Here is a 22937-nt window from a genome sequence, read left to right as displayed (position 1 = left end):
TCTGAACTCTAGACCAGTGTCTAAGGAACCTTGGTTGAGAAAACACAAAATTTGTCTCCACTTCCCGTCCCTCCCTCCTCCTGCCGCAGCTTCAGCTGTGGTCTGAGCCTTGCTTCCTCTCCTTGTTACCTTTGAAATCTTAAAGGAAACCTATGGCGTAGAGTGAGGACCTTGACTCACACCCCACCCGTCCCCGCAAAGAGTGTCTCAAAGGGCCTGTGAACTAAAGAGTGGGATTTAGGCTCCTTGTGGAATTCCAGAATTTCCAATCTTGCACCTTTAAATCTTTATTTGGGGTGGGGAGTGGTCTGTACCACACATAAACAGGATCCTCTGGGGGGGGGGCTGAGAGAAAAGACTCGGGGTGGTTGAGAGCTCTTAAGAGGACGGGGATTGGGGGTGTTTAGAGAAGGAGGGAAGATCTCTATCATTCTGGGTAAAGGGATGGGGTGGGGGCTTGCCAAGGTGGAGAGGTCTGTGGGTGGCAGCGTGGGAAACCTAGGGGAGGAAGGGTGCAAAGGATGTGGAGAAGGGCAAGACTGAATGAGGCGGGTGCAGGTATCTGGAGGTGGCTGACCTCTGGGTGAACCTGGGCTCAGCTATGGCCTTGAGCAGTGTGACTTTGGGCAAGTTGTCTTCTCAGCCTTGGTGGGCTGTTCTGCAAAATGGGTACAAGCATCCCCCCAAGACAATGGGACTGGGAGCCCAAGAGTGGGGCGTGAAGGCTCTTAGGGACCAAGGGAAGGGTCTAGAAGCGTCTGAGGGAGGAACTGCTGGGTTTCCGGGGCTCCCCAGGGTGCAAGGATGACCCACCCTCCTGCTAACACCTTTCCCTGCGGCCAGACACACCAACTGGTCCTGTACCAGACGGGCTTGCCCAGCACTCAAGGACACTCTGAATCTCGCCTGGGCATTGGATGAGAAGACCTCTTACCAAAATGAAAAGGTAGAGACTGTTCAATGAACAGAACAGTACTTGCATGGAAATCTCACGTTGGTTGAAAAAACTCATGTGAGAAAGACCTGGAAGGACAGGACCTGGGTATCGCTCAGAGAGTCAGGACTTTTAAGACTTCATTTTTGCAATCTTTGCTTGACTGTGTGCTCTGGTTCTCCACACTGCACAGGGTCTGCTTTTGTGATTCAATGGTTATTAAAAACATAGCTTTAAAGCCCACCCCTGCCCTCCTAGTCAAGTCTGAGCTCCAGGCAGGTCCACTAGGCCTGGGTGCTCTGAACTCCTCCCTCTTCACACCTGCCAAGTGCTGCCTCTGGGACTTTACACTTGCGGTTTCCTCTTCCTTTTCACCCTCCAGCCTCCAGGTAGTGGGGGAAGGAGTGTTCCTGACCGCCTTCTCTAGACAGGGTGCCGGCTCTTCGCTTTCTCAGTCACACACAGCACTTCATTTCCTTTGCGTGTCTTATCAAACTTTACAACGGGAGACGCGTTCCGGGTCGCCTCCTGGGCTTCAAATTTGGTTTAACTCAAAAGAAAGTGCGGGGATTTCTACAGTCCGTTAAAGTGGCGCCCTCCTGTGGTCGCGGCCCAGACTCCGACCTCTGGCCACTCAACCCATTTAAAGCTGTGCGTTTGCATTCGATTCAGATATTACCCTTACCGTGAGACCACATCAAATATTTTTAGCCCACGCTTTCAAAGCGCAGTCGTTCCTGAGCTCACGCTGTCACCGGGCTCTGGCGCGGTGAATGAAGGCGCCACACGGCCTGTCGCGTCCAACAAGCCCATTTATTTGGTTTACCGCGCGCTCAGGCCTGCATCACCGGCCGGGACTTCTCGGCCTGCAGCTTCACTCCGGAGCCCGCGAAGCCCGTGCCGCCCTAGAGGAGGAGGAGGAGAGGCGGCGGGGAGCTGGGGTGCCGTGGGGGTTCCCCAGCCCGCGAGGTTAGGTTGGGCCCCGCCCCCTTGGTGGGGCGGGGCCTCAGTAAGGGGGCGGGCCCTCTGGAAGTAGGTCGGGGTTACCGGAAGGCTAGGGGACAGGGAGGAGGGGTGCCACTCACCCGCTGCAGCACGATGACGTCGCGGTCCGTGAGCTTCTCTCCGGTCACGGGGTCCACCATGTCCTTGCGAATCAGCTTCTCCACGCACTCCACGGTGACCACGGCCCCACTGCAGTGAGGGTGAGTGTGGGGTACGACGATCAGAGGCCCCGCCCCAAGGAGAGAGCCGCACCCCAAGCCCGCCCCGTCCCACAGGTCCCCAGGCTGTCCCCCCAGGTGACTCACGAGGGCCGCAGGACGGCGCACGGTGTGGCGTTGCTCAGGCTGTCGCGGGTCACGGCACACACGTAGCGTTCGCTGCGCGTGATGAGCCCCACGCGGTCCACGGAGCTGTCGAGCGGCGTGAAGCGCACGGGCGTCAGGTCGGACATGCGCAGCGGCTTCCCGGACATGGGGCAGGTCACAATGCGCGACTGGGGAGCAGGAGGGGGGCCGAGTCAACAGGCGGGGCTAGAGCCAGGCGGAGGGAGGATGGGGGTCCCTGTGAAGGAGGGGAGGGGGCCCTCAGGACCCTGGCCCTCTCTGGCAAAGTGGGCACACACAGGCGCTTACTGGAGTAGGGGGCTCACCGGCTTCTCCAGCTTGGTGGCCTTGGCCTCGGGGGTCAGCGATGGGATCCAGAAGCTGGGCAGCGCTTTGTCCTTGTCCTTGCCTGTGGGGCCCGCGCTGGACCCGGGTCGGGCATCATCTGCGGGGGGGAGAGGGGTTCGGACGCAACCAGGGAGGCACCTGGCCCCGCGGGAGCCCCACCCACTTGCATGTCCACTTCTCTCTCACCTGGGCAGTTCCCGGAGGCGGCCTTGGGCGTGAAGGGGTTGAGGGGCCGGCTCACGATGGCCGCCTCCTTCTCCAGGAAGCCCCGCACCTGGTCCTGCGCGGCCGCCCGCCGCAGCCCCTTCTGCTCCTCACGCCGGGCGCCCCGCTGCTTCTCGTAGGCCTGCGGGCAGCCAGGCAGGAGCGAGCTAGGCATCTTCCCGTGGCTTGTGAGTTTGGGGCACCCTAGGTGGGGGCTGGGGTGCCTCTTTGAATTTAGAGGTGGGTGAACTGGAATCCACACAGGGGAGGTTCCTGGCAGAGGCTCTGTCTGGTAGAGGCTGGTGACTGCCTGGGTGTGAATCTTTAATCGGCTGCACAGTTATCCATGGTGTGCCTCTGCTGCCTTTGCCTGTCCCTTCACCAACTGTAGGACAGTTAAGCCATCTCCACTTTAGCTGGTTTGGGACTCGGTGGTCAACAGCTTGGCTGAAGCGAGACTGCCAGAGCTCAAACCCTGCCTTTGTCACTGATTAGCTCTGTGGCCTCCAGTAAGCACTGTGACCTCTCCTGGCCTCAGTTTCTTCATCCGTAAAACGGGCTGACAATGGTGACCTACGTCGGAGGCTCACTGGGAGGGTTACACAGGAGGATTTTTTAAAACACTTAGCACCTGGCCTGGCACATAGTAAGTGCTCAATAAATGTAATTTGGGGCCATATGTTATTAATTATACAGTATATCTTATCACTTATCTATTATACAGTCCGTACAGTGTAGACTCTGTCCCTGCCCTCAACAGCCCGAGTTCCAGGATAGTAGGGAGCAGAGAAGGTTTATGGAGCCATGAAGGCTCAGGCAGCGTGAGGGCAAGAGGAGACACTGCTCCGGTCACCGAGTGAGCAAGGAGGGAACGCTGACGCTGACTGATGCTCGGGAGGGCTTCCGATGTGGGCTCCACGATGAGGGGGCCACCAGGCTGGGTGGAGGACCTGGGCAGAGGGGAAGCCACGCACTCCAGACCAAAAGCTCAACAAGAATCTGGCCCCCAGTGCTTCCTGAGCTCTGGAAAAGCCGGCAGGACAAGGAGGGAGACAGGGTCCCTCCTAGCCACAAAATGAGCTCAGCAATGGAAGGTGGGCCTGGCTCCAAGAAAATGCCTAAGAAGTTCTTGTCTGTGAGCATTTCCCGCATGCCCTGCAGTGCCCTCTAGTTTGGCCCTGTCAGCCCATTTCACAGACAAGGAGATGAGCTGGCATCCACTCATTTACCAGGTATGTCCCGAGAACCTAGGGCCTTGGGGTGGGTGAGAGCCCCGCTCCCTACCCCTGGGGCCTGTATCAGACAGCCACAGGTAGAGTCACAACTGTGACAAGTGCCAAAGAAGAGGTGACAGGGGCAGGCCCTCAGGGCCCTGGACTAGCAAAAGGCCAGAGGAGGCAACACCTGGGCTGAAATCTGGAGAACGAGAAGAATTTAACCAGAGGTGGGAGGGGACGGTGTGCCCGGCAGAGGGAACAGCACAGGAGAGGCCTGGGCGGGGAGCAATTTAGATGGGAGGCCCAGCATCGAAACCACCTACCCACGCCTGCACCCCCTTCTCCCAGCCCAACCACCTTCATCTGCCGGGCGATCTCCTTCTTCTGGTGCAAAATGTACTCTAGGATTGCCTCCCGCTCATACAGGTAGCCATCGGGGCTGCAAAGAGAGGAGGGGATGAGAAAACATGGGCCTGGCCCAGGCCACATGGCCAGAGATTGATTGTCACTGCTGAACATCAGCTCCCTGCCCAGGGCAACCACTAAGCGTCTTCGAGGCAGCTGCTCACTCAGGGCTCGGCTTAGCTCTCTGAGGTAACCGCACTGTTTTAACTCTCCCGGCTCTATAATGTTCTCTGATGCGTAGGCAAAATCTCGCACTGTAAACGGTTAGCTCAGCAGGCCTGGGCTGTCCAAACCCTGCACATTCCAACCAAAGGACTGGCTCCTGGGAGGGCACCTCTAGGCCTTGGAATGTCCTGCCTGTTAAGAGTGTCTCTGTTGGCCTGGGAGGTTGGGACCATGTGGTGTGAGCTGGACCTCTGGAGGGGCTGAAGACCAAGGTCAGCCAGGCCTAGGTGACTAACCTCCAATAAAAACCCTGGACACCAAGGCTGGAGCGAGCTTCCTGGTGGGTAGTAACTGCTGCTGCGAAAATTAAGCGCTTTCCTGCGACTCCACTGAGAGAGACAAAGGAAGCTTGTGCCTGGTCTGTCTGGGACTCTGCCCCATGTGTCTTTTCCCACTGCTGATTTTATTTATTTAAAAATTTTTGGGGGGTCTTCCCTGGTGGCACAGTGATTAAGAATCTGCCTGCCAATGCAGGGGACACGGGTTCAAGCCCTGGTCCGGGAAGATCCCACAGGTCGTGGAGCAACTAAGCCCGTGCGCTACAACTACTGAGCCTGCACTCTAGAGCCCACGAGCTACAACTACTGAGCCCGTGTGCCACTACTGAAACCCGTGCACCTAGAGCCCATGATCCACAACAAGAGAAGCCACCCCAATGAGAAGCCCGCATACCACAATGAAGAGTAGCCCCCACTCGCCGCAACTAGAGAAAGCCCGCGCGCAGCAACAAACACCCAATGCAGCCATAAATAAATAAATAAATAAATTTATTAAAAAAAATTTTTTTTTGGCCATGCCACGCGGCATGTGGGATCTTTTATTTTATTTATTTTTGGCTGCGTTGTGTCTTTGTTGCTGCGTACGGGCTTTCTCTAGTTGCGGCGAGTGGCGGCTACTCTTCGTTGCGGTGCGCGGGCTTCTCATTGCAGTGGCTTCTCTTGTTGCGGAGCATGGGCTCTAGGTGCGTGGGCTTCAGCAGTTGTGGCTCATGGGCTCTAGAGCACAGGCTCAGTAGTTGTGGCGCGTGGGTTTAGCTGCTCTATGCTATGTGGGATCTTCCCGGACTGGGGATCAAGCCCGTGTCCCCTGTATTGGCAGGCGGATTCTTGACCACTGTGCCACCAGGGAAGCCCGGCATGTGGGATCTTAGTTACCCGACCAGGGATCAAACCCACGCCCCCTGCACTGGAAGCTCAGAGTCTTAACCACTGGACTGCCTGGGAAACCACCCCCATTGCTGGTTTTAATCTGTAACCTTTTGCTGTCATAAGCTGTCATTTGAGGATAACTGCTTTGCTGAGTTCTGTGTGTTCTTCTAGTGAACCACTGAACCTCCCGGTGGCCTCAGGGACCCTGAACCACGATCTACTTTCATCGCGATGTCTACAAAATGGACCAGTAATTGAGCACATATTTAGTCAGTGGACTAAGTACCTTCTACCCATTATCTCGCTGAAGCCTTTGCCAGACGCTAAGAGGTAGGTAACAGTAAGCACTCCACACGTGAGCTGTTATTATGGGCTAGCAACTTTCCAGGAGCCCTACCCTCTATTGTGAATGTATTCTTTTCCACACCCCATGAAGCGTACTAGGATCATGCCCATGTCTCAGAGGAGAACACTGAGGCTGCGGGAGGGTAGGTGGCTTGCCAGGGCACCCTGGCTGTGCAGCCCCCTCCTGGCGATTCCCTTGCCCTCGTCACCCTGACCCGCCCACCCACGTTCCCAGCTTACGTAACAACAGGGTCATGGCACGGCTGCAGAGAGAGGCAGCAGCAATCGAAGTCCTTGACGGCATCCCGGCTCAGCCGAATGTTCTGGGTGCCGTAGCCTGAGGCCGCTGGGGACAGAGAGAGGCAGAGGGATGGAGAGGCAGGAGACGTGCCCTTCTCCAAACCCGGAGAGAAAGGCACAGAGAGGACTCCGAGGTAGGGGGACTCAGAGAACAGGCAGTCAAGAGCTTGGGCTGTGTGTCTGCGTTGGGGACAGGGCTGCACAACCCACAGGAAGGCGTTCATCCTCAGAGGGTAAGTGACAGACAGGCCCTGTCCCCGAGGCAGCTCGGGGAAGAGGCTCGTAACTGACTCCCCTCGGGCCTTCTGGCTCTGTGACCAAGCTCAAGCGTCTATACCTCTCTGGGCCTCAGTTTCCACCTCTGGAATATGGCCTGACAACAGTGATTCCTTCCTCAGTGGGTGTTTGGGAGGCTTAGCATGGAAGGCACTTAACGCAGTGCCCACGACAAGGCGGGGAGAAGGTTGCTGGCTCACGTGGGCTGTTATGTTTCTGGTCATGACGATCAGTCACGTGGCTGTTACTTACACGGTCGGGGGAAAGACACGTGCCCAGAGAGCACAACCAGAGGAGCAAAGTAACATGGGGACTTCAGGGTCCATTTGCCCCCTCCCCCAAACCCAGTACCTGTGTCCTTCTTCTTCTCATGGTAGGTGTAGACGGCCCCCGCCGTGCAGTTCTTGCCGTGGCGCGTCATCCCAGGGGGTAATGAAGGGGCAGCTGCAGGGCTGTGTGACCAGAGGGGGCCCACGCAGAGAGGACTGGACCCTTCTGGCCCCCGACCTGATCTGATGGGAAAGCTGGGAGTGGGGCAGGGGAAGAGAGTTTTGCACACGTTAAATGGTTAAGAAACGCCTATACCTCCCAAAAACAAATATGGCACTTAACCCTGAAAAAGACCTGAAGTTTGCTTGTGGAAGTGGTGTCGGAAGGGGTACACGTTGTGAGTTACTGTGAGGTGGTGGAAGGAGGGTTATCTGATGGAAAGTTCTAGCACCAGATGTGATCGGTGGGGCTCGTAACACGAATGGGGAACTGAAGCGCCCAGTAGATGTTCTGGATGTGTTGAGCGTGTGTTCTGTGTACGCCTACACGCTCATTTCAACCAAGCGCACCTGGCTTCAGTTAGGTGTAACATGCCTTATGTTCAAATTGTTCCCTAATGTATCCATCGCACTGGAATAAATCTCGAGTTTTCAAAACAAGTGTTAGAGCAGAACTGACTGTACACGGAACGCTGGCAAGTCAACAAGAAAAACCCAGCTACCCCAAGAGGAAAATGAGCCGAGGATATGAAGAGGCGATTTACAGAAGCAGCTCAAAGAGTAACAGGTAGATGGAGAGATGCCTCAAATTCTCCTCACAGGAAAACCACAGCGAGACATCATTTTAAATCTATCACTAGGCTGGCGGGTGAAACTTCGAGAGCTGGATAAGGTGGCTGGATAGGGTGAGGGTGGGTGATAGGAATCCCCTCAGGTGATGCTGCGGGAACACAGGCTGGTGGTACTTCAGCAAAGTGAGTACAGGCGATTCTGCACTTGGGTGTATGTGCCCCAAAGGCGACACCACTAGGGAGCATGTGTGAGGATGTTCACAGTGGTGTTATTTATACTGGAGGGGAGTCAAAGGCAACTGAATATCCCGCCCTTGTGGAATGGATAGTGACTGCCCCTCATGGAGACCACCCAGCAGTGAGATGCAACTGACTAGGTGTGTACAGAGCATCGTGGGTGACTTTTTTTCTTTTGGCAGTGCCATGCAGCTTGTGGAATCTTAGTTTCCCAACCAGGGATTGAACCCTCACCCTCGGCAGTGAAAGCGCTGAGTCCTGACCACCAGACCAACAGGGAGTTCCTGTGGGTGGATCTTAAAAACACAATGCTGGGTGAAAAAAGTAAGAAATAAAACAATCTGCACATGAACAAAACGATACATTTTAAACACCTGCAAACAAAAGATGATGCATAAAGAGTGACTGCCCACGCAGGGGAGGGGACTGACCGGGGGATAAATAAGAATAAATGGAACAAGGAGGGGGTTATATGGATCAAAGGAATAAGACCTGCCTGGGCTTGAGTCCAAGGTTGGCCCCCTGCTGGCTGTGACTCTGGACTCGTAATTTCCTCTCTGAGTCCTTTGGTAAGAAGTGGGGAGAACCATAGGATCTAGTTGACACGACTGGATTGCTGTGTGGACTAAATGAGGTCATACTCAGAGCATGGCATATGGAATGTTCAGGAAATACTCTCTCTGGCTCTGTGGCTGAAAGGAGGATCCAGAAGGTGGCGGGGGGGAGGCACAACCAGGAGCACCCACAATGTAAAAGGCAACTTCATCTTATTTCCCGGTTCCGGGTGCTTTCAGAAACTTGCCTTTCACTTTCAGAACTCAAACACCTCTCTCCTTGAGCTACAGATCTCGCACGCCCCCTACTGGCGTCTTCCTCCCAGAAACCCATTTTTTGTTTTGTAGGTATATTTACATAGAATAGATGCACAGACCTTAAGGATGCAGCTTGATACGTTTTGACAACTGCATACACCCTCGTAACTACCCCCCCCCAATCGAGATGCGAAACATTTCTATCACCCTAGCCGCGGCCACTGTGCTGATTGCAGAAGGTAACCTTGGTGAAACACCCCAACTCCACCCACCGCCCCTCCTCCAGCTTCCCCTCACCCCCAGCTTTGGAGCAAGTCCAGCACCTGCTGCCACCCAGCTCGCCTGCCATCCCCCTCCTCCGCCCTGGCCCCATGGCTTCCACCCCAGCTCCCCCCTCCCCACTGGCACTCATGAAGGTCGAGTTCACCTCCTCAGGGACAAATTCCCCACTCTATTCTTAGTTGTCAACTGCTTTGACCCTCTGCGGTATTTGGCACTGGGCTGCTTGTCTTGTAGCCAAGTTCTTTGGCTTTGTGGACCGGGACATTTTCCCTCTGAGAGAGAGGAACCGCTATAGATGGAGCATTTCTTTATTTTGCCAGGCGGTCATGGGAATAATCCCAAGGGACACTGCTTGACCCCCTGACCCCCAGGCCAACTCTCAATCATCCAACCTCAGCCACCCTCTGAGGTCCGTCCCACCCCCATCTCCACTTTGGAGAGGGGCAAACTGAGGCACAGAAGTGAAGCCATTTGCCTAGGGCAGTGGTTCTCAAAGGAAGGTCCAGGGACCCCAGGGGTCCCAAAGATAGTTTCAGGGAGTCCACAAAACTATTTTTGTAATACTAAATCATGTTTGGGACTTCCCTGGTGGTCCAGTGGCTAAGACTCTGTGCTCTCGATGAAGGGGCCATGGGTTCGATCCCCGGTCAGGGAACTAGATCCCGCACGCATGCCGCAACTAAGAGTTCGCATGCTCCAACTAAAGATCCTGCGTGCCGCAACGAAGATCCCACGTGCTCCAACTAAGACCCAGCGCAGCCAAATAAATAAATAAAACAAGTGAGTTTGCCTTTGTTCCTCTCCTTCTCTCAAGGGTCTAGTGGGGTCTCCAGAGGCCGTGTGACGTGTGCTTGTGCATCCTCGGGTTTTAAAAATGTCTGTTATATTATGCGGAGTGAACAGAGCCAGGGACAAAAGGCCATGTGTTGTTGATTCCATTTATATGAAAGGTCCAGAATGGGCAGACCCATAGAGACAGAAAGCAGATTGGTGGTTGCCACAGGCTGGGAGAAGGGGGGACCGGGGGCGGGGGCGTGCAGTGGCTGCTAAGGGGTATGGGGTTTCTTTCTGCAGTGATGAAAATGTCCTGAAGTCAGAAAATGGTGATGGTTGCAAAAACAGTGATTGTACGGAAAACCAAGAATTGTATACTTTAAATGGTTGTGTCATGTGAATTATATCTCAATAAAGACAGTTTCATGCCTGTTTTCCTTTCTCATATGGCAAATCGCTCTTCCTTTCGGCCATGCAGCGAGGCTTGCAGGATCTTACTTCCCTGACCAGGCATCGAACCCAGGCCCTCAGCAGTGAAAGTGCCGAGTCCTAACCACTGGACTGCCGGGGGAATTCCCCTGATATGGCAAATCCTGATAGACAGAACTCCCACAAACAAAAGCTTTTCGGAGTCCTCGATGATTTTTAAGGTGCTGAGACCAAAAAGCTTGAGAACTGCTGACTAGGGTTGACCCGGGGTCAGCAGCTTTATTGTCTCCTCAGTGAGGAAAACCTCAAAAGAGAAAACAGAACTACTACCATCTCACGTCACTAGCTTTTCAGAGAGGCCACGTCCAAAGTAACATCAGGTGTTATATATCCTCCTTCCCATTTTACAGAGGAGAAAACAGGCCCATGAAGTCCCCCAGCTGGGAAGCGGCAACAGAGCCAGACTCGAACCCAGGCAGCCGGGCTCTGGAGCCTCACCCTTAACCATGTGACAGCTGCAGTCCTCCTGGGGAGGTTACAATCCAAGAATAAAGGCCAACTCATTCCCGTTCTCTTACAAAGTCTTCAAAATCCAGAGTCTAGTCCACTCTCTCAACACATCTCAATTCAGACACGAAAGTTTCATTGCAGAAACTTGTCCTATATTTCGGGTTCATAAAATTTACAGGAGCAAATGTACATTCACACGCCCTGCTTGTGCCAAACGTACTTAAAAGTTTTCCAGGAATTGAATCCAGTATCGGTGCTTGAATTTAAATTAATTAAAATGAAATGATTAAAAAACACAGTCCCTTGGGGGCACTAGCCACATATCAAAGTGCCCCACAGCTTCTGGGGACTCGTGGCTACCGTGCTTAAAAAACATGACCACAATACCGTTAACGCATTAATAATCCCTTCACATCCTTTACTATCCAGCTGGTATTCAAGTCTCCCTTATTCTCTCCCGACTGTCTTTTTCTGCAGTTGATTCGTCTGAATCCTGAATCCCTTGGGGTCAGAGAACCCTCTGAGAACTAAAGGATGCTACGAGCCCCCTCCCTTTAGTAGCGTGGGTCACGTGGATGCTGCAGGCCGTCCCAGGCGGGCGGAGACCTGTGTTAAAGGAACCCAAAGGGTCGATTACACTCAAGGAAATCACAGACACAAACAGGATGTGTTGGAAGCAGGAAAGAGGGAGCTCCCTAAGAGCAAAAGCGAGGGTCTGAGATGTTCTATTAATAATGACTGGTATTTATTTAAGAGGTTTGGTGCACCTGGCCCTGTTCTAAGTATTTTATACATATTAACTCCACCAGACGCCACAACCCAAACAGTTGCTACAAACAAGGAAACAGAGGCTGGGAGAAGGTGCCCAAGGTCATGCAGCCGGGGTCTGACCCAGGCATGAGTCTGTGGCCTTCACCACCCGTGATGCTGTAGCCTCAGGCACTGTGCTGACTCTCACCGTGGAGTGGGGCAGCTCCTGTAACCCTGGACCTTCCCCCTGGAAATCCCGTCCCCTTCCTCCTCCCAGGCTCCATCAGGAGTCGCCTCTTCCGGGAAGCCTGAGTTAGGCATTCCTGGTGCTCTGACAGTGCCCTGATTTCCGTCTATTATAGCTGCCACCCCTCAGAATTTCTCCCCCCCAGACTAGAAGCCCCTAGAGGCGGGGGCTGGGTTGGACTCCAGGATGGGTCCTGGCACTGCATGGCACCTGGGGGGCACAGAGATGTCAGATAGATGTTAACCACTTCCAACCCTAGGGCCAGGAGAGGTGTGTAATCAACGAATGAATCATCCATCCAATCAATATAAAAGCACTACAGGAATAGAAATGACCATCACATCCTTCCAACGCTTATGCACCAGGCCCTGGGCGAAGCGCTTCACAGTTCTGAACACGTTCAGTCCTCGGGATAACCTGCGAGGTTAATGGGGATAACCTCCCCATTTTAGAGGTGAGAAAACAGAGGCCCAGAGGGATTAACTGGTCTCTTCCTCAGTCTGTTCCTTGACAGAGGAGCCCTGGTGAGCTTTTCAAAAGGGAGCTTAGATCACGTCACTCCCTTCTACTGCTCCTTGGATGTGGCTCAAGGTGAAAAACAGCTTGGATAAAGAAATGTGGGAGGAATGAAAGAATTGGAAAGCCACCATTTTGCAACCCCTGATGACGTAACTGATTCACTAAGGCACCTGATGGCAACTGGACATCCGCAGGGTGCTGATACTTGCTAGTAGAAAGGAGAAAAACATAGCTTTACGACGGCGTGTCTGTGCTGTTCCTACCTGTATTCGTCAGCTAGGACTGCCAAAACAAAATGCCATAGGCTGGGTGGCTTACACAACAGACGATGATTTTCTCACAGTTCTGGAGGCCAGGAGTCTGAGATCAGGGTGCCACCATGGTTGGGTTTTGGTGAGGCCTCTCCTCCTGGCTTGCAGATGGCTGGCCACCTTCTGGCTGTGTCCTCACAGGGCGGAGTGCTTGCTCTCTGGTATCTCCTTTTCTTCTAAGGACACCAACCCCATGGATTAGGACCCCACTCTTATGACCTCATTTAACCCTAATTACTTCGGGAAAGGTCCTATCTCCAAATAGTCATATTGGAGATATAAGATTTCGGGTGGGGTTGGGGACAAACGTTAAGTCTGTAAACACTACCTGAAGCCCCCGATCAATCTCACCGTCCCTAAAAGTGGGACAGCCAGGTGTGAAGCTAGCAGCGCTGAAGCAGCCATGCCAAGATGCCTGAAGCTAAATTACTCAAGCCTTTCAATTTAATTTCCTGATTCCAGGAAGCCAGAGGCTATAGCAGGGATCCGCCAGAAAAGGCTAGAGAGTAAAGATTTTCACCTTTGTGGGCCACCTGCCCCTGTCACAACTACTCAGCTCTGCCCTTGTATGGCAAAGCATCCGTGGACACTATGTAACTCAATGGCCATGGCCGTGTTCCAATAAAACTTCTTTTATGGACACCGGTATCTGAATCACATATCACAAAATATTATTCTTCTTTTGAATTTTTCCAATTTTTAAAAAATTGATTTACAGGATTGTGTTAGTTTCAGGTGTACAGCAAAGTGATTCATATATATATTCTTTTTCAGATTCTTTTCCCTTATAGGGTATTACAAAATATTGAGTATAGTTCTCTGTGAGATACAGTGGATCCTTGTTGGTTACGGTCTTTTCCAATTATTGAAAAATGTTAAAAACCATTCTTGGTTTGCAAGCTGTACCAAAACAGGTGGTGGTAGCCAATCATCTGTCTGACAAAGGAACTGTATCTAGAATGTATAAGAAATTTACAACCCAATAATAAAAAGACACATAACCCAATTTAAAAATGGGCAAAGGATCAAAACAGACGTTTCTCCAAAGAGGATATATAAATGGCCAATAAGCACATGAAAAAAATGTTCCACATCATTAATCATGAAGGAAATGCAGTCAAAACAGCAGTGAGGGACTTCCTTGGTGGTCCAGCGATTAAGACTTTGCCTTCCAATGCAAGGGGTGCGGGTTCGTTCCCTGGTCCAGGAGCGAGCACCCCACATGCCTCATGCCTCATGGCCAAAAAAACAAAACATAAAACAGAAGCGGGGCTTCCCTAGTGGCGCAGTGGTTAAGAATCCGCCTGCCACTGCAGTGGACATGGGTTCGAGCCCTGGTCCAGGAAGATCCCACATGCCACGGAGCAACTAAGCCCATGCGCCACAACCACTGAGTGTACGCTCTAGAGCCGGCGAGCCACAACTAATGAAGCCCACATGCCTAGAGCCCGTGCTCCGCAACAAGAGAAGCCACCACAATGAGAAGCCCGTACACCGCAATGAAGAGTAGCCCCTGCTCCCAGCAACCAGAGAAAGCCCGCGCACAACAATGAAGACCCAACACAGCCAAAAATAAATAAATAAATAAATAAATTTAAAAGAAAAAGAAAAAAAAAGAAGCAATACTGTAACAAATTAAATAAAGACTTTAAAAAGGGTCCCCATTGAAAAAATCTTAAAAAAAAACAAAAACAAGAAACAGCAGTGAGATACTACTTCACACCCACAGGATAACTACAGTCAAAAAGTCAGACGATGTACTTCCCTGGCAGTCCGGTGGTTAAGACTCCGCTCATCCACTGCAGGGGACACAGGTTCGATTCCCGGTCGGGGAAGATCCCGCATGCCACTCGGCATGGCCAAAAAGAAAAAGTTGGATCATAACAAGTGTGGAGAAATTGAAACACTCAGACACTGAGGGTGGGAATGCAAAATGAAGCAGCCACTTTGGAAAAGTCTGGCAGTTCCTCAGAAGGCTAAACACAGAGTTACCATTTGATTCAGCAATTCCACCGCCAAAAGAAATGAAAACTTATGTCCACACTAAATCTTGTACACAAGTGCAAGCAGCATATTCACAATAGCCAAAAAGTGGAAAAAACACAAACGTCCATTGACTGACTCGTGGATAAACAAAATATGGTATATCTCATACAAAGGAATATTATGTAGCTTTAAAAAGAAGTACTGGTACATGCTACAAAATGGATGAACCCTGACAACATTATGCTAAGTGAAAGAAACCAGACAGGAAAAAGATTCCATTTATGTGAAAAGTCCAGATTAGGTTAATCCATAGAGAGAGGGTGTGGCAATTGGGGAGGGGGGTGCAGCGGGAATAATGGAGGAATAGGTGAAAGGCCATCACCATTTCAAAGAAGCAAAAAGACAAGTTCAGATGGTGGGATGATAACGGAATAACTGATCCAGTTTCTTCAATTAATCAATTGCCAAGGAAAACAACAGGGTGGGGTGGAGGTGAGACTGTTTGAAGTTAAGAGCAACTTAAGAGACATTAACAATGACTTGAATGGATTCTGATTCAAAAAAGTGAAACTTCTTTTTTTTAAAGGCATTTTTTCAGAAGGAGAATTTGATTATGGACCAAGTAATAGGTAATATTAGGGTTGCTTTTGTAAGTGTAATAGTATTGTGGTCATGGAGGAAAATGTCCCTGCTTTTTTGTGTGCGTGTGTGCTTTTTAAAAATTAAAATTTTTTTAAAAAGTTTAAGTATAGTTAATTTACAATGTTGTAAAAATGTCCCTGTTTTTTACACATGTATCCTGAAATGTCACGATGGATAGGATTTGCCTTATATATTTAATCTTAAAAAATACCCAGCCAATATGTCAAAAAATATTAATAATTGGTAACTCTGGGCGATAGGGATTCTTTTTTTTTTTTTTTTATAAATTTATTTATTCATTTATTTATTTTTGGCTGTGTTGGGTCTTCGTTTCTGTGTGAGGTCTTTCTCTAGTTGTGGCAAGCGGGGGCCACTCTTCATCGCGGTGCGCGGGCCTCTCACTGTCGCGGCCTCTCTTGCTGCGGAGCACAGGCTCCAGACGCGCAGAGCTCAGTATTTATAGCTCACGGGCCCAGCTGCTCCGTGGCACGTGGGATCTTCCCAGACCAGGGCTTGAACCTGTGTCCCCTGCCTTGGCAGGCAGACTCTCAACCACTGCGCCACCAGGGAAGCCCCGATAGGGATTCTTCTATTATTCTCTCACTTTTATATAAGTTGGAACATTTTCATAATAAAACATAATAAAATATTAAAGTGAAACTGCTTTAAGGACCCATCAAGACCCGAGTTCACACCGAATCAGCAACACCATCAGGAAGTGAACCCAGGACTGCCTGACCCCAAAGCTCCACAGAGGAAAACGTTAACCCAACAGCTACTCCGAGAGGGAAGCGGCTGTCAAAAGGGTGCAGGGAGGCCGCGGCAGGCGACTGCACAATCCTTCTCCGCCCTCCCCATCACAGTCTGGGAAACGGAGGCCTGGAAAGGGGTGCTTCTTTCTCAACTCTCACTCATTAGACCCCTAGGAGTCCCAGTCTCCTCTTTCCCCTGGGATTCCCGGCCCATCCGTCTACAGTGGAACTAAAACTCTACTGAGAACTGCCGGCTGAAGGTTTGGTTACCTCCAGGGAGGTAGTCCGGCTTCAAACTTGGGGCGCCTAGAGTGCTCTATTAAGGATTGCCAGGAAGTCAGGAATTCAAAATCCTGTCCTAGCTCCCTCAGGAGCCCAAGACTCTTGCCCACCGGAAGGCGATCTCACTAACACTATCCTTCCACCGCCTGGAACTCACCTTACGAACGACTCCTCCCTCGTCGGTAGCTACTTCAACTGTACCCCTACACCGGAAAGGAGCACTGTTTTCCCTCTCCGCTCCGCTCACTTCCGCCCGGCAGAAGAGACCGGAAGTAGATCTGCCCCTATTTGCGGAGGTATCTCTTCTGGCTTGGTAAGTGCTCCCTTCTTCTCTTCCTCCCTCCGGAAACGTGAGTGGCAAGTCGAAGGTTCCGGTCAGTGAAACTGGCGTGAATAGAGGGCGTGCTTAGTATATACTAGGCGTTTCCCTGGGCGGGCGCTTTGCGTCTCCCTAAGCCTGTGTTTAAGGACTAATCACTTCGCCCAGAGATTGTAAAGTCCGCTTACCAAAGCATATCATCCACTTTTCTGCTGCAAAATAAGAGACAATAGAGAAGGGACAACTCCTCTGTCCCCACTTTATAAATGGAGCAGTTGAGAAATCGGAAGTCAGAGCCGTTCTCAGGAAGCAGGAATTTACTACGGCATACCCACCTACCCCCAGGGACCAAGGCACAAGTTTCCTGCCAGTTTCTGGATACCTAGATATCTGGAGACCTAGCTGTTTATTTCCCTAGCTCTGTCTGTCGAGCTCTCTGGGGGGAAATTGGATAGGAGGGGAGGGGGCGCCTATCCAACTCCCTAAGTGCCCCACGGTGCCGGAGACCCTGGCCTCTCTATGGGGCTCTGGACCTTAGACCCTTAATCATAAGGTCCCTTTAAATACTTTGTCCCTTACCTGAGTCCCGCCCAGGGCAGGTAATCGCAAACCCCGCCCCTCTGGCCAGAAACCGGGATTTTGCCGACTATAGTGAGCAAGGTAACCCCTCCTTCCTCTCCCCTCCCTTCTCCCCTGTCCCCCTTCACAGCTGGCTGCAGCTGTCCGAGGAGGCCCTGATTAAGGAGGAGGGGACAGTGCTCACAAGTCTAGGCAGGTAAGTGAATGTCCCTGGAGGCAGAGCTTGGCTTGGGGACCCTGGCTACCTGGCTCCCTGCTCTTCTGGGACCCAGAAGTTGGGGCCCCCAAACCCAGGAGTCCAGGACCGCTGCCCCCTCCCCCAGCTCCTGGGCCCCAGGATACAGGCCTCTGGTTTTACCTCTTCTGTAATCTTTGATTCTGTGGCTGAATGTGGCAATGAGCACAGAGAGGTGGATATACATGGAAATTACCAGGAAGAAGGAATCCCTATCAATGGACATGTTTATGAGCTCCTACTTTGTGCCAAAACCCATGCTGGGGGCTGCAGACACAGCAGAAAAAAAGATAAACTCCTGGCTCTGGTTTCTGGAGGAGCACTGCCTTTGCTGAAATCCTGCCTCTGAATCTTGCAAATTGTATGAACTTGGGCAAGTTCTTTTACTTCTCTGTGTCTCAGTTTCCTCCTGTATCAAACAGAGATAATAATAGCACCCTGGTGAAAATGAAACTGAGTTGATAGAGGTAAATGACCTTGAATAGTGCCTGGTCCAGGATACAGGCCACGTAAGTGTCTGCTGTTATTATCATTCCTGGACCACAGGGTCTGGGCGGGGAGACCTGGCCTCATTCTCCAGGAGCTGAGGCACTTCTCCCCTAACCACATTAGTGTCCACAAAATATGAGGAGCCACCGCTCTGTGCTGCTGCTGTACCTGGGACTGACCACCTGCCTGGACACCTCACCCAGTGGGGAGCAAGACCAAGGTGAGCGTTTGCGGGAAGAGCCGGAGTCCAGGCACAAACATCCACCTTCCTCTGGCCCAGGAAAAACCCTGCCTGCAGTTGCCTCCTCCCCCAGGACCCCATAGCTCTTCATCCCCTTAAGTTCTGGCTCCTTCATGTCCCCAGTCCTAGGAACCCTCCATTTTTCTGTCTCTTATGTCTTTTGGGTCCAGAAGTCTTCCTGGACTCCCCAGAGGCCCAGAGCTTCCTGGGCAGCCGTAGGCGGATTCCACGAGCCAATCACTGGGACCTGGAGCTGTTCACGCCAGGGAACCTGGAACGGGAGTGTCAAGAGGAGAGGTGTTCCTGGGAAGAGGCGCGGGAGTACTTTGAGGACAATACTCTGACGGTGAGGCCCTGGGGTCCCCGGAGTCCCTCTGTCTTCTCCAGGACCTGGGCTGGGGGGGAGGGTCCTGCCCCTCAGCTCCCTCTCCCTTCGTGCCTCAGAGATCATCAGGGCGGGCTGGTTTCGGGGTGTAGAATCTCCCAGTTGATGCCTCCTTTCTGCCTTCTCTCCTCCTGCCCATTCAAGGAGCGCTTTTGGGAGAACTACATCTACAATGGCAAAGGAGGTGAGTCGGGGGAGTCCTCTCATTCTGTGCAACTAAGGCAGCTCCTTTCTGTGGAGGCTGAACGAACATCCCCCAGCCCGATCTCACCCCCTCCATGTTCCATGCTCCTGAGTTCCTGGACAGGGTTGGTAAAGAAATCCCCTCCTCCGAGACTAGAGCCCTTGCCCGAGGAACCCACCACACCTTATTCGGAATAGGTCCCATGTCCCCAGGAAGGACAGTTGGAAGGAGAAGTTACAGCCTCAGGCTCAGAGGCCCTGGCCCACCTGAGCCCCTCTTTGGAGTCCAGAGCCCCAGCCCCTTCTGCAGCTTGGTTGCTAGGGGGGTTGCTCCCTAGCAACGGGGCTGGGCTAGGCCAATTGGTGGAAGCCTGTCTGTCCTCACCTGCCCGATCAGCCCAGCCCCAACCCCTCCTCTGAGTTCTGAGGCCCCATCGTGGCTGCAGCCTTGTTGCTAAGAGGGGGCTGCTCCTTAGCAACAAAGCCTGGCCAGGCTGGACCAAGGAAGACAGCAGCACTCACTACCTGGTTGGCTTCCCCTCCCCCACAACCCCATCCTGGCTTCAGCCTGGTTGCTAAGGAGGCCTTCTTCCTAGCAACCACACCTAGCCAAGCTCTGGACCCAAGGCCTCCTGCCCACAGGAGGACCCCCCTCCAGGCACAGAGCATCTCACCCCTGAGTGGCCTGGTTGCTAGGGGTGTTTCTACCTTAGCAACAGGCCCTAAGTCTGGGCTGAAGTCCTCACATTGGTTGCTAGGGGAGGTAACTGCTTTGCTACAGGCATTACAGGCATATCAAGGCCTGTTGGCTTCTCGAGTCCACCTGAAACATGTCAGAATCAGGAAGGCCGTCCCCCACCCCCCGCTTCTTAGTGCAGCTTTTTTGCTAAGAGGGCTAAAAGCCTGAGGTTTACTGTTTGAGGAAAGTCCCCCCTACCCAGTGCTAAAGGAAGTTTCCCCAGCAGCAAGACCTAGCAAGGCCTCACAAAGCCAGGGTCCTCCCTGTTCCCCACCCCCCTTTTCCTCAGACATGAAGCTTTGATTGCTAAAGGCGCTTCACCTTAGCCAAGGGTCCACATGAGTTCTAAACACTAGCAGCCTGTTTTTGAGGGGATGTCCCTGCATTCCTCCTTGATAGATAAATTGTTCCTAGCCTTCTGGTAAGGCCTTGCCCCTCCTTAGCCTGGTTGGTAAAAGGTATTGCATTCCAGAGGGGATGGGGTTGCCAGATAAAATACAAGACAGCTCCCCCCACAGCCCAGTTAAATGTGAATTTCAAATACACAGGAATAATTTTTTAGTATATCTCATATATTCCATGGGACATACTTATACTAAAAAATTAGAATTCCCTGGCAGTCCAGTGGTTAGGACTCCGTGCTTCCACTGCAGGGGGCATGGACGGGTTCGATCCCTGGTCGGGGAACTAAGATCCTGCATGACGTCTGCGGTGGCCAAAAAAAAAAGAAATTCACTGTTTATGTAAAATTCACATTTAACTGGGTATCCTCATTATTATTTGCTAAATCTGACAGTGCTCAGTATGGGGGTTCAGAGAGTTGGCTGTCTGAACTCCCTACCCTAAGTAAGCATGTCACCTGCAATCTTAGGAGGGTTCTCTCTCCTCTTAGAGAGACGACTGCCCTATTTTCTAGTCTCAGATGAGGTTATCCCAGGCCCTTTCTGCATTTAATTCATTGCATTTTTGCAACCTATTAGGGAGGGGTTATTATTCCCACTTTACAGAGCAGGAAATGGAGGCTCACAGAAATGAGCGAGGTGAGTTACCTGAGCTCACACAGCTAGGAAGTGGCCCCAGCTCTGCCTTCTTGGCCAGTCGTCTTCCCTCAGGGGAGATCTGGAAAGGTTTTCCCTACCTCAGGGGAAGGTATCTGGATGTTGGAGAGGGTGACAGCCCCTGACGCTGTGCCCTCCCCCCCCCACAGGACGTGGACGAGGGGACGTAGCAAGCATGGCTGTGGGGCTGACAGTGGGCATCCTGCTCATGGTCCTGGCCAGCCTGGGAGCCTTTTGGTATCTGCATTGCCGTCAGAAACGAGGCCAGCAGCCCAGTCCTCAAGAGTAAGGGGGCTTTGGGGAGGAGGGGCTGGGGAGCAGGGAAGGGAGGAAGGGTCAACCTAAGGAGATGGGCCAGATTGGGGGCGGTTGGGTGCTGCTGAAAGACCTGAGGAGACCGTCATGTGGAGAGTGAGTCTGCGAGATTCGGTGTCCAGTTGTGGCATCTCTCTGACTATATCCACAGCACCTGGCACAAAGCAGGAACTCATTCAATATTTGCCCTGGCTGTCTTTGCAGTACCAGTTGTATGTGTGATTATCATTCTGTGGGTATTATATCTGGTGAGGCTGCAGCCTGTGGTCTGTGGGTGTCTGTGGGATGTCAGTTTCCGTGGTGACAAGGTGTAGCTGTGTTTGTGTGTGCCTGTGTCAGTTGTCTAGGTGTGTCTCTCTCAGTGGCAGGGTCGAAGAGAGGGCTTGAGCATTAGTCTTGAAGTATAGTGGGTCTAAAGGTTTCTAGGAAGAGTTTATTGTTAAGAGTGGATCTGGGAAATTTGTGGCTGAGTGTATCTCTGTTGTGTCTGTCTGTTTCTTGTGTGTGTCTGCCTGCCTCTCTGCAGGGCTGCCTCTTTCTCCACGACTGCCTGCTTGTATCTGGAGCACATGTGTCTGTGAACGAGTCTGTCTCAGCAGTTGTTGATTTCTGTGGCTGCCTGTCCCTGTGCATCTATCTGCCTGTCACTTCGAGGTGCTTTTCTGTGTGTAGAGTCAGGTTGAAGGTGACTCTTTTTCCTTGGTCCATCTCCCTTCCACCTCTGTCTCCTCACCACCCTCAGTGTCTCTGTCTCCCTACCTCTTTCCTCCTTCTCCCAAGGCTCTCTATCCTGATAACAGTGCACCTTCTTGTCCCCAGGGCCGAGCTCATCAGTCCCCTGAGCTCTCTGAGTCCGCCGACGCCCCTGCCTCCACCCCCACCCCCAGGCCTCCCCACCTACGAGCAGGCGCTGGCGGCCTCTGGGGTGCACGACGCACCACCGCCCCCCTACGCCAGGTATGGGGCTGGGCTTCTGCCTGGGGGCGGGGCGCAGAGGGGAGGGCACTGCCGGAGGAGGGGCGCGGGCTTAGGGGCGGGATTTGGAATTTTGAGCTTATTATCCAGGGCGAGGCTTGGAGGGCGGGGGCGTGGCCTGAAGTGTGCGTGTGTGCGTGTGTGTGTGTGTGTGTGTAGTATTACAGGTGTGTTTGTGTGTGTGTAGTATTATAGGTGTGTGTGTGTGTAGTATTATAGGGGTAGGGGTGTGTGTGTGTAGTATTATAGGGGGGTGGGTCTTGTACCCCGAGGATAGGCTGAGACACCCAGGGTGGGTCGGAGTGGTCTTGGTTGAGGGGTCAAAAATAGCCGGCCCTTTGACTCCCCACTGTGCCCCTCTCCTTGCAGCCTCTGGAGGCCGCGCTGAAGAGCTGTTTCGAGCTGTTTCGGAGTCGGGGTTCTCCGAACCGTGCCCCAGATTCACACCGGATTCCGGAAACCCCCTGGCCTCTTAAACTCCGGAGCTGAGCTTGGAGGGGTGATGGCAGTAGGGATCGTCCGGCCCGAGGCCTACCCTAACACACGTGTTTCCGCCGTCTACGGATACACGCAAGTTCCCGGGCAACGTGTTCCCGCGTCCCGGCGCCTCGCAGGCCCCCACGCTCTCCTAATGGTGGGGGTACCCACCAGCCCCGCCCCCGGGATAGGCGTGCGTGGAAACTCCGACTCAGGCGCGCAGTGCTTCGCAGACTCGCGTGTGAGTGGGTGTGAGACGGCCATCTCCCTCAGTGTCACGGGCCACGGACAGGCAGAGCCCCGCCTGTGTACACGCGTGTTTTCGTGTGCTCCCCGTGCGCGCACTGGGCACTCTGCAATCCAGGGAAAGGGTGGGGGGCATATTTGCAAGCGTGCTTGGTTGGGGGCAGGCGGACACTGCACCTGGGGGACTGGAGTTGAGCTCTTTCCCTAAATAAAAACCCTTTGGAAAAGAGACCCAAAAGAGTGAAATAATGCAAAAAAAACCCAAAACAAACTGAACCGCGTTCCCGGGCGCGTCTGCGCACGGCAGAGCTGGCTTTCTGTACAAACGCTGCGCCCTACACCCTCAGGCCCTGCTAACGCTCTGTGTCTGCCT

General features: G+C 52.7%; 2 protein-coding genes across 6 annotated transcripts; one reads left to right on the top strand and one right to left on the bottom strand.

Annotated features, from left to right (window-relative positions):
• Positions 1-1052: 1052 nt before the first annotated feature.
• NOSIP (nitric oxide synthase interacting protein) lies at positions 1053-16605 on the bottom strand. 4 transcript variants are annotated; one of them, XM_032613792.1, is made up of 10 exons: positions 16481-16583; positions 12614-12837; positions 7082-7254; positions 6395-6500; positions 4389-4470; positions 2797-2956; positions 2589-2707; positions 2245-2432; positions 2020-2128; positions 1729-1839 (listed from the first exon to the last, which is right to left on the bottom strand). In XM_032613792.1, exons 3-10 carry the CDS (start codon positions 7149-7151, stop codon positions 1768-1770), a joined length of 906 nt encoding a protein of 301 aa, XP_032469683.1. In that variant the 5' UTR covers positions 7152-7254; positions 12614-12837; positions 16481-16583; the 3' UTR covers positions 1729-1767. The 4 variants fall into 4 exon arrangements, with proteins under 4 accessions (XP_032469681.1, XP_032469683.1, XP_032469682.1 ...); XM_032613791.1 differs by having other exon boundaries at positions 12669-12837; XM_032613793.1 differs by having other exon boundaries at positions 12669-12834; positions 16481-16499.
• Positions 16585-22877, top strand: PRRG2 (proline rich and Gla domain 2). 2 transcript variants are annotated; one of them, XM_032613795.1, is made up of 8 exons: positions 16585-16636; positions 17352-17417; positions 18069-18165; positions 18357-18532; positions 18716-18755; positions 20701-20836; positions 21686-21823; positions 22211-22877. In XM_032613795.1, exons 3-8 carry the CDS (start codon positions 18081-18083, stop codon positions 22227-22229), a joined length of 594 nt encoding a protein of 197 aa, XP_032469686.1. In that variant the 5' UTR covers positions 16585-16636; positions 17352-17417; positions 18069-18080; the 3' UTR covers positions 22230-22877. The 2 variants fall into 2 exon arrangements, with proteins under 2 accessions (XP_032469686.1, XP_032469685.1); XM_032613794.1 differs by lacking the exon at positions 16585-16636 and having other exon boundaries at positions 17277-17417; positions 22211-22793.
• Positions 22878-22937: the final 60 nt, after the last annotated feature.

Source organism: Phocoena sinus, chromosome 19 (genome assembly GCF_008692025.1).
Source record: "Phocoena sinus isolate mPhoSin1 chromosome 19, mPhoSin1.pri, whole genome shotgun sequence".
Classification (NCBI taxonomy): domain Eukaryota; kingdom Metazoa; phylum Chordata; class Mammalia; order Artiodactyla; family Phocoenidae; genus Phocoena; species Phocoena sinus.
The sequence above is the reverse complement of the archived record's forward strand: the minus strand, read 5'-3'. Positions and strand labels throughout refer to the sequence as shown.

Coding starts and splice junctions, on each gene's coding strand:
- NOSIP (XM_032613790.1), bottom strand. CDS start 7,151: ATGACGCGCCACGGCAAGAACTGCACGGCGGGGGCCGTCTACACCTAC. Junction 2,129..2,244: donor TGCGCCGTCCTGCGGCCCTC/GTGAGTCACCTG, acceptor CCCTCACTGCAG/TGGGGCCGTGGTCACCGTGG. Junction 1,840..2,019: donor ACGTCATCGTGCTGCAGCGG/GTGAGTGGCACC, acceptor CTCCTCCTCTAG/GGCGGCACGGGCTTCGCGGG.
- PRRG2 (XM_032613795.1), top strand. CDS start 18,081: ATGAGGAGCCACCGCTCTGTGCTGCTGCTGTACCTGGGACTGACCACC. Junction 18,166..18,356: donor CAGTGGGGAGCAAGACCAAG/GTGAGCGTTTGC, acceptor TTTTGGGTCCAG/AAGTCTTCCTGGACTCCCCA. Junction 18,756..20,700: donor CATCTACAATGGCAAAGGAG/GTGAGTCGGGGG, acceptor CCCCCCCCACAG/GACGTGGACGAGGGGACGTA.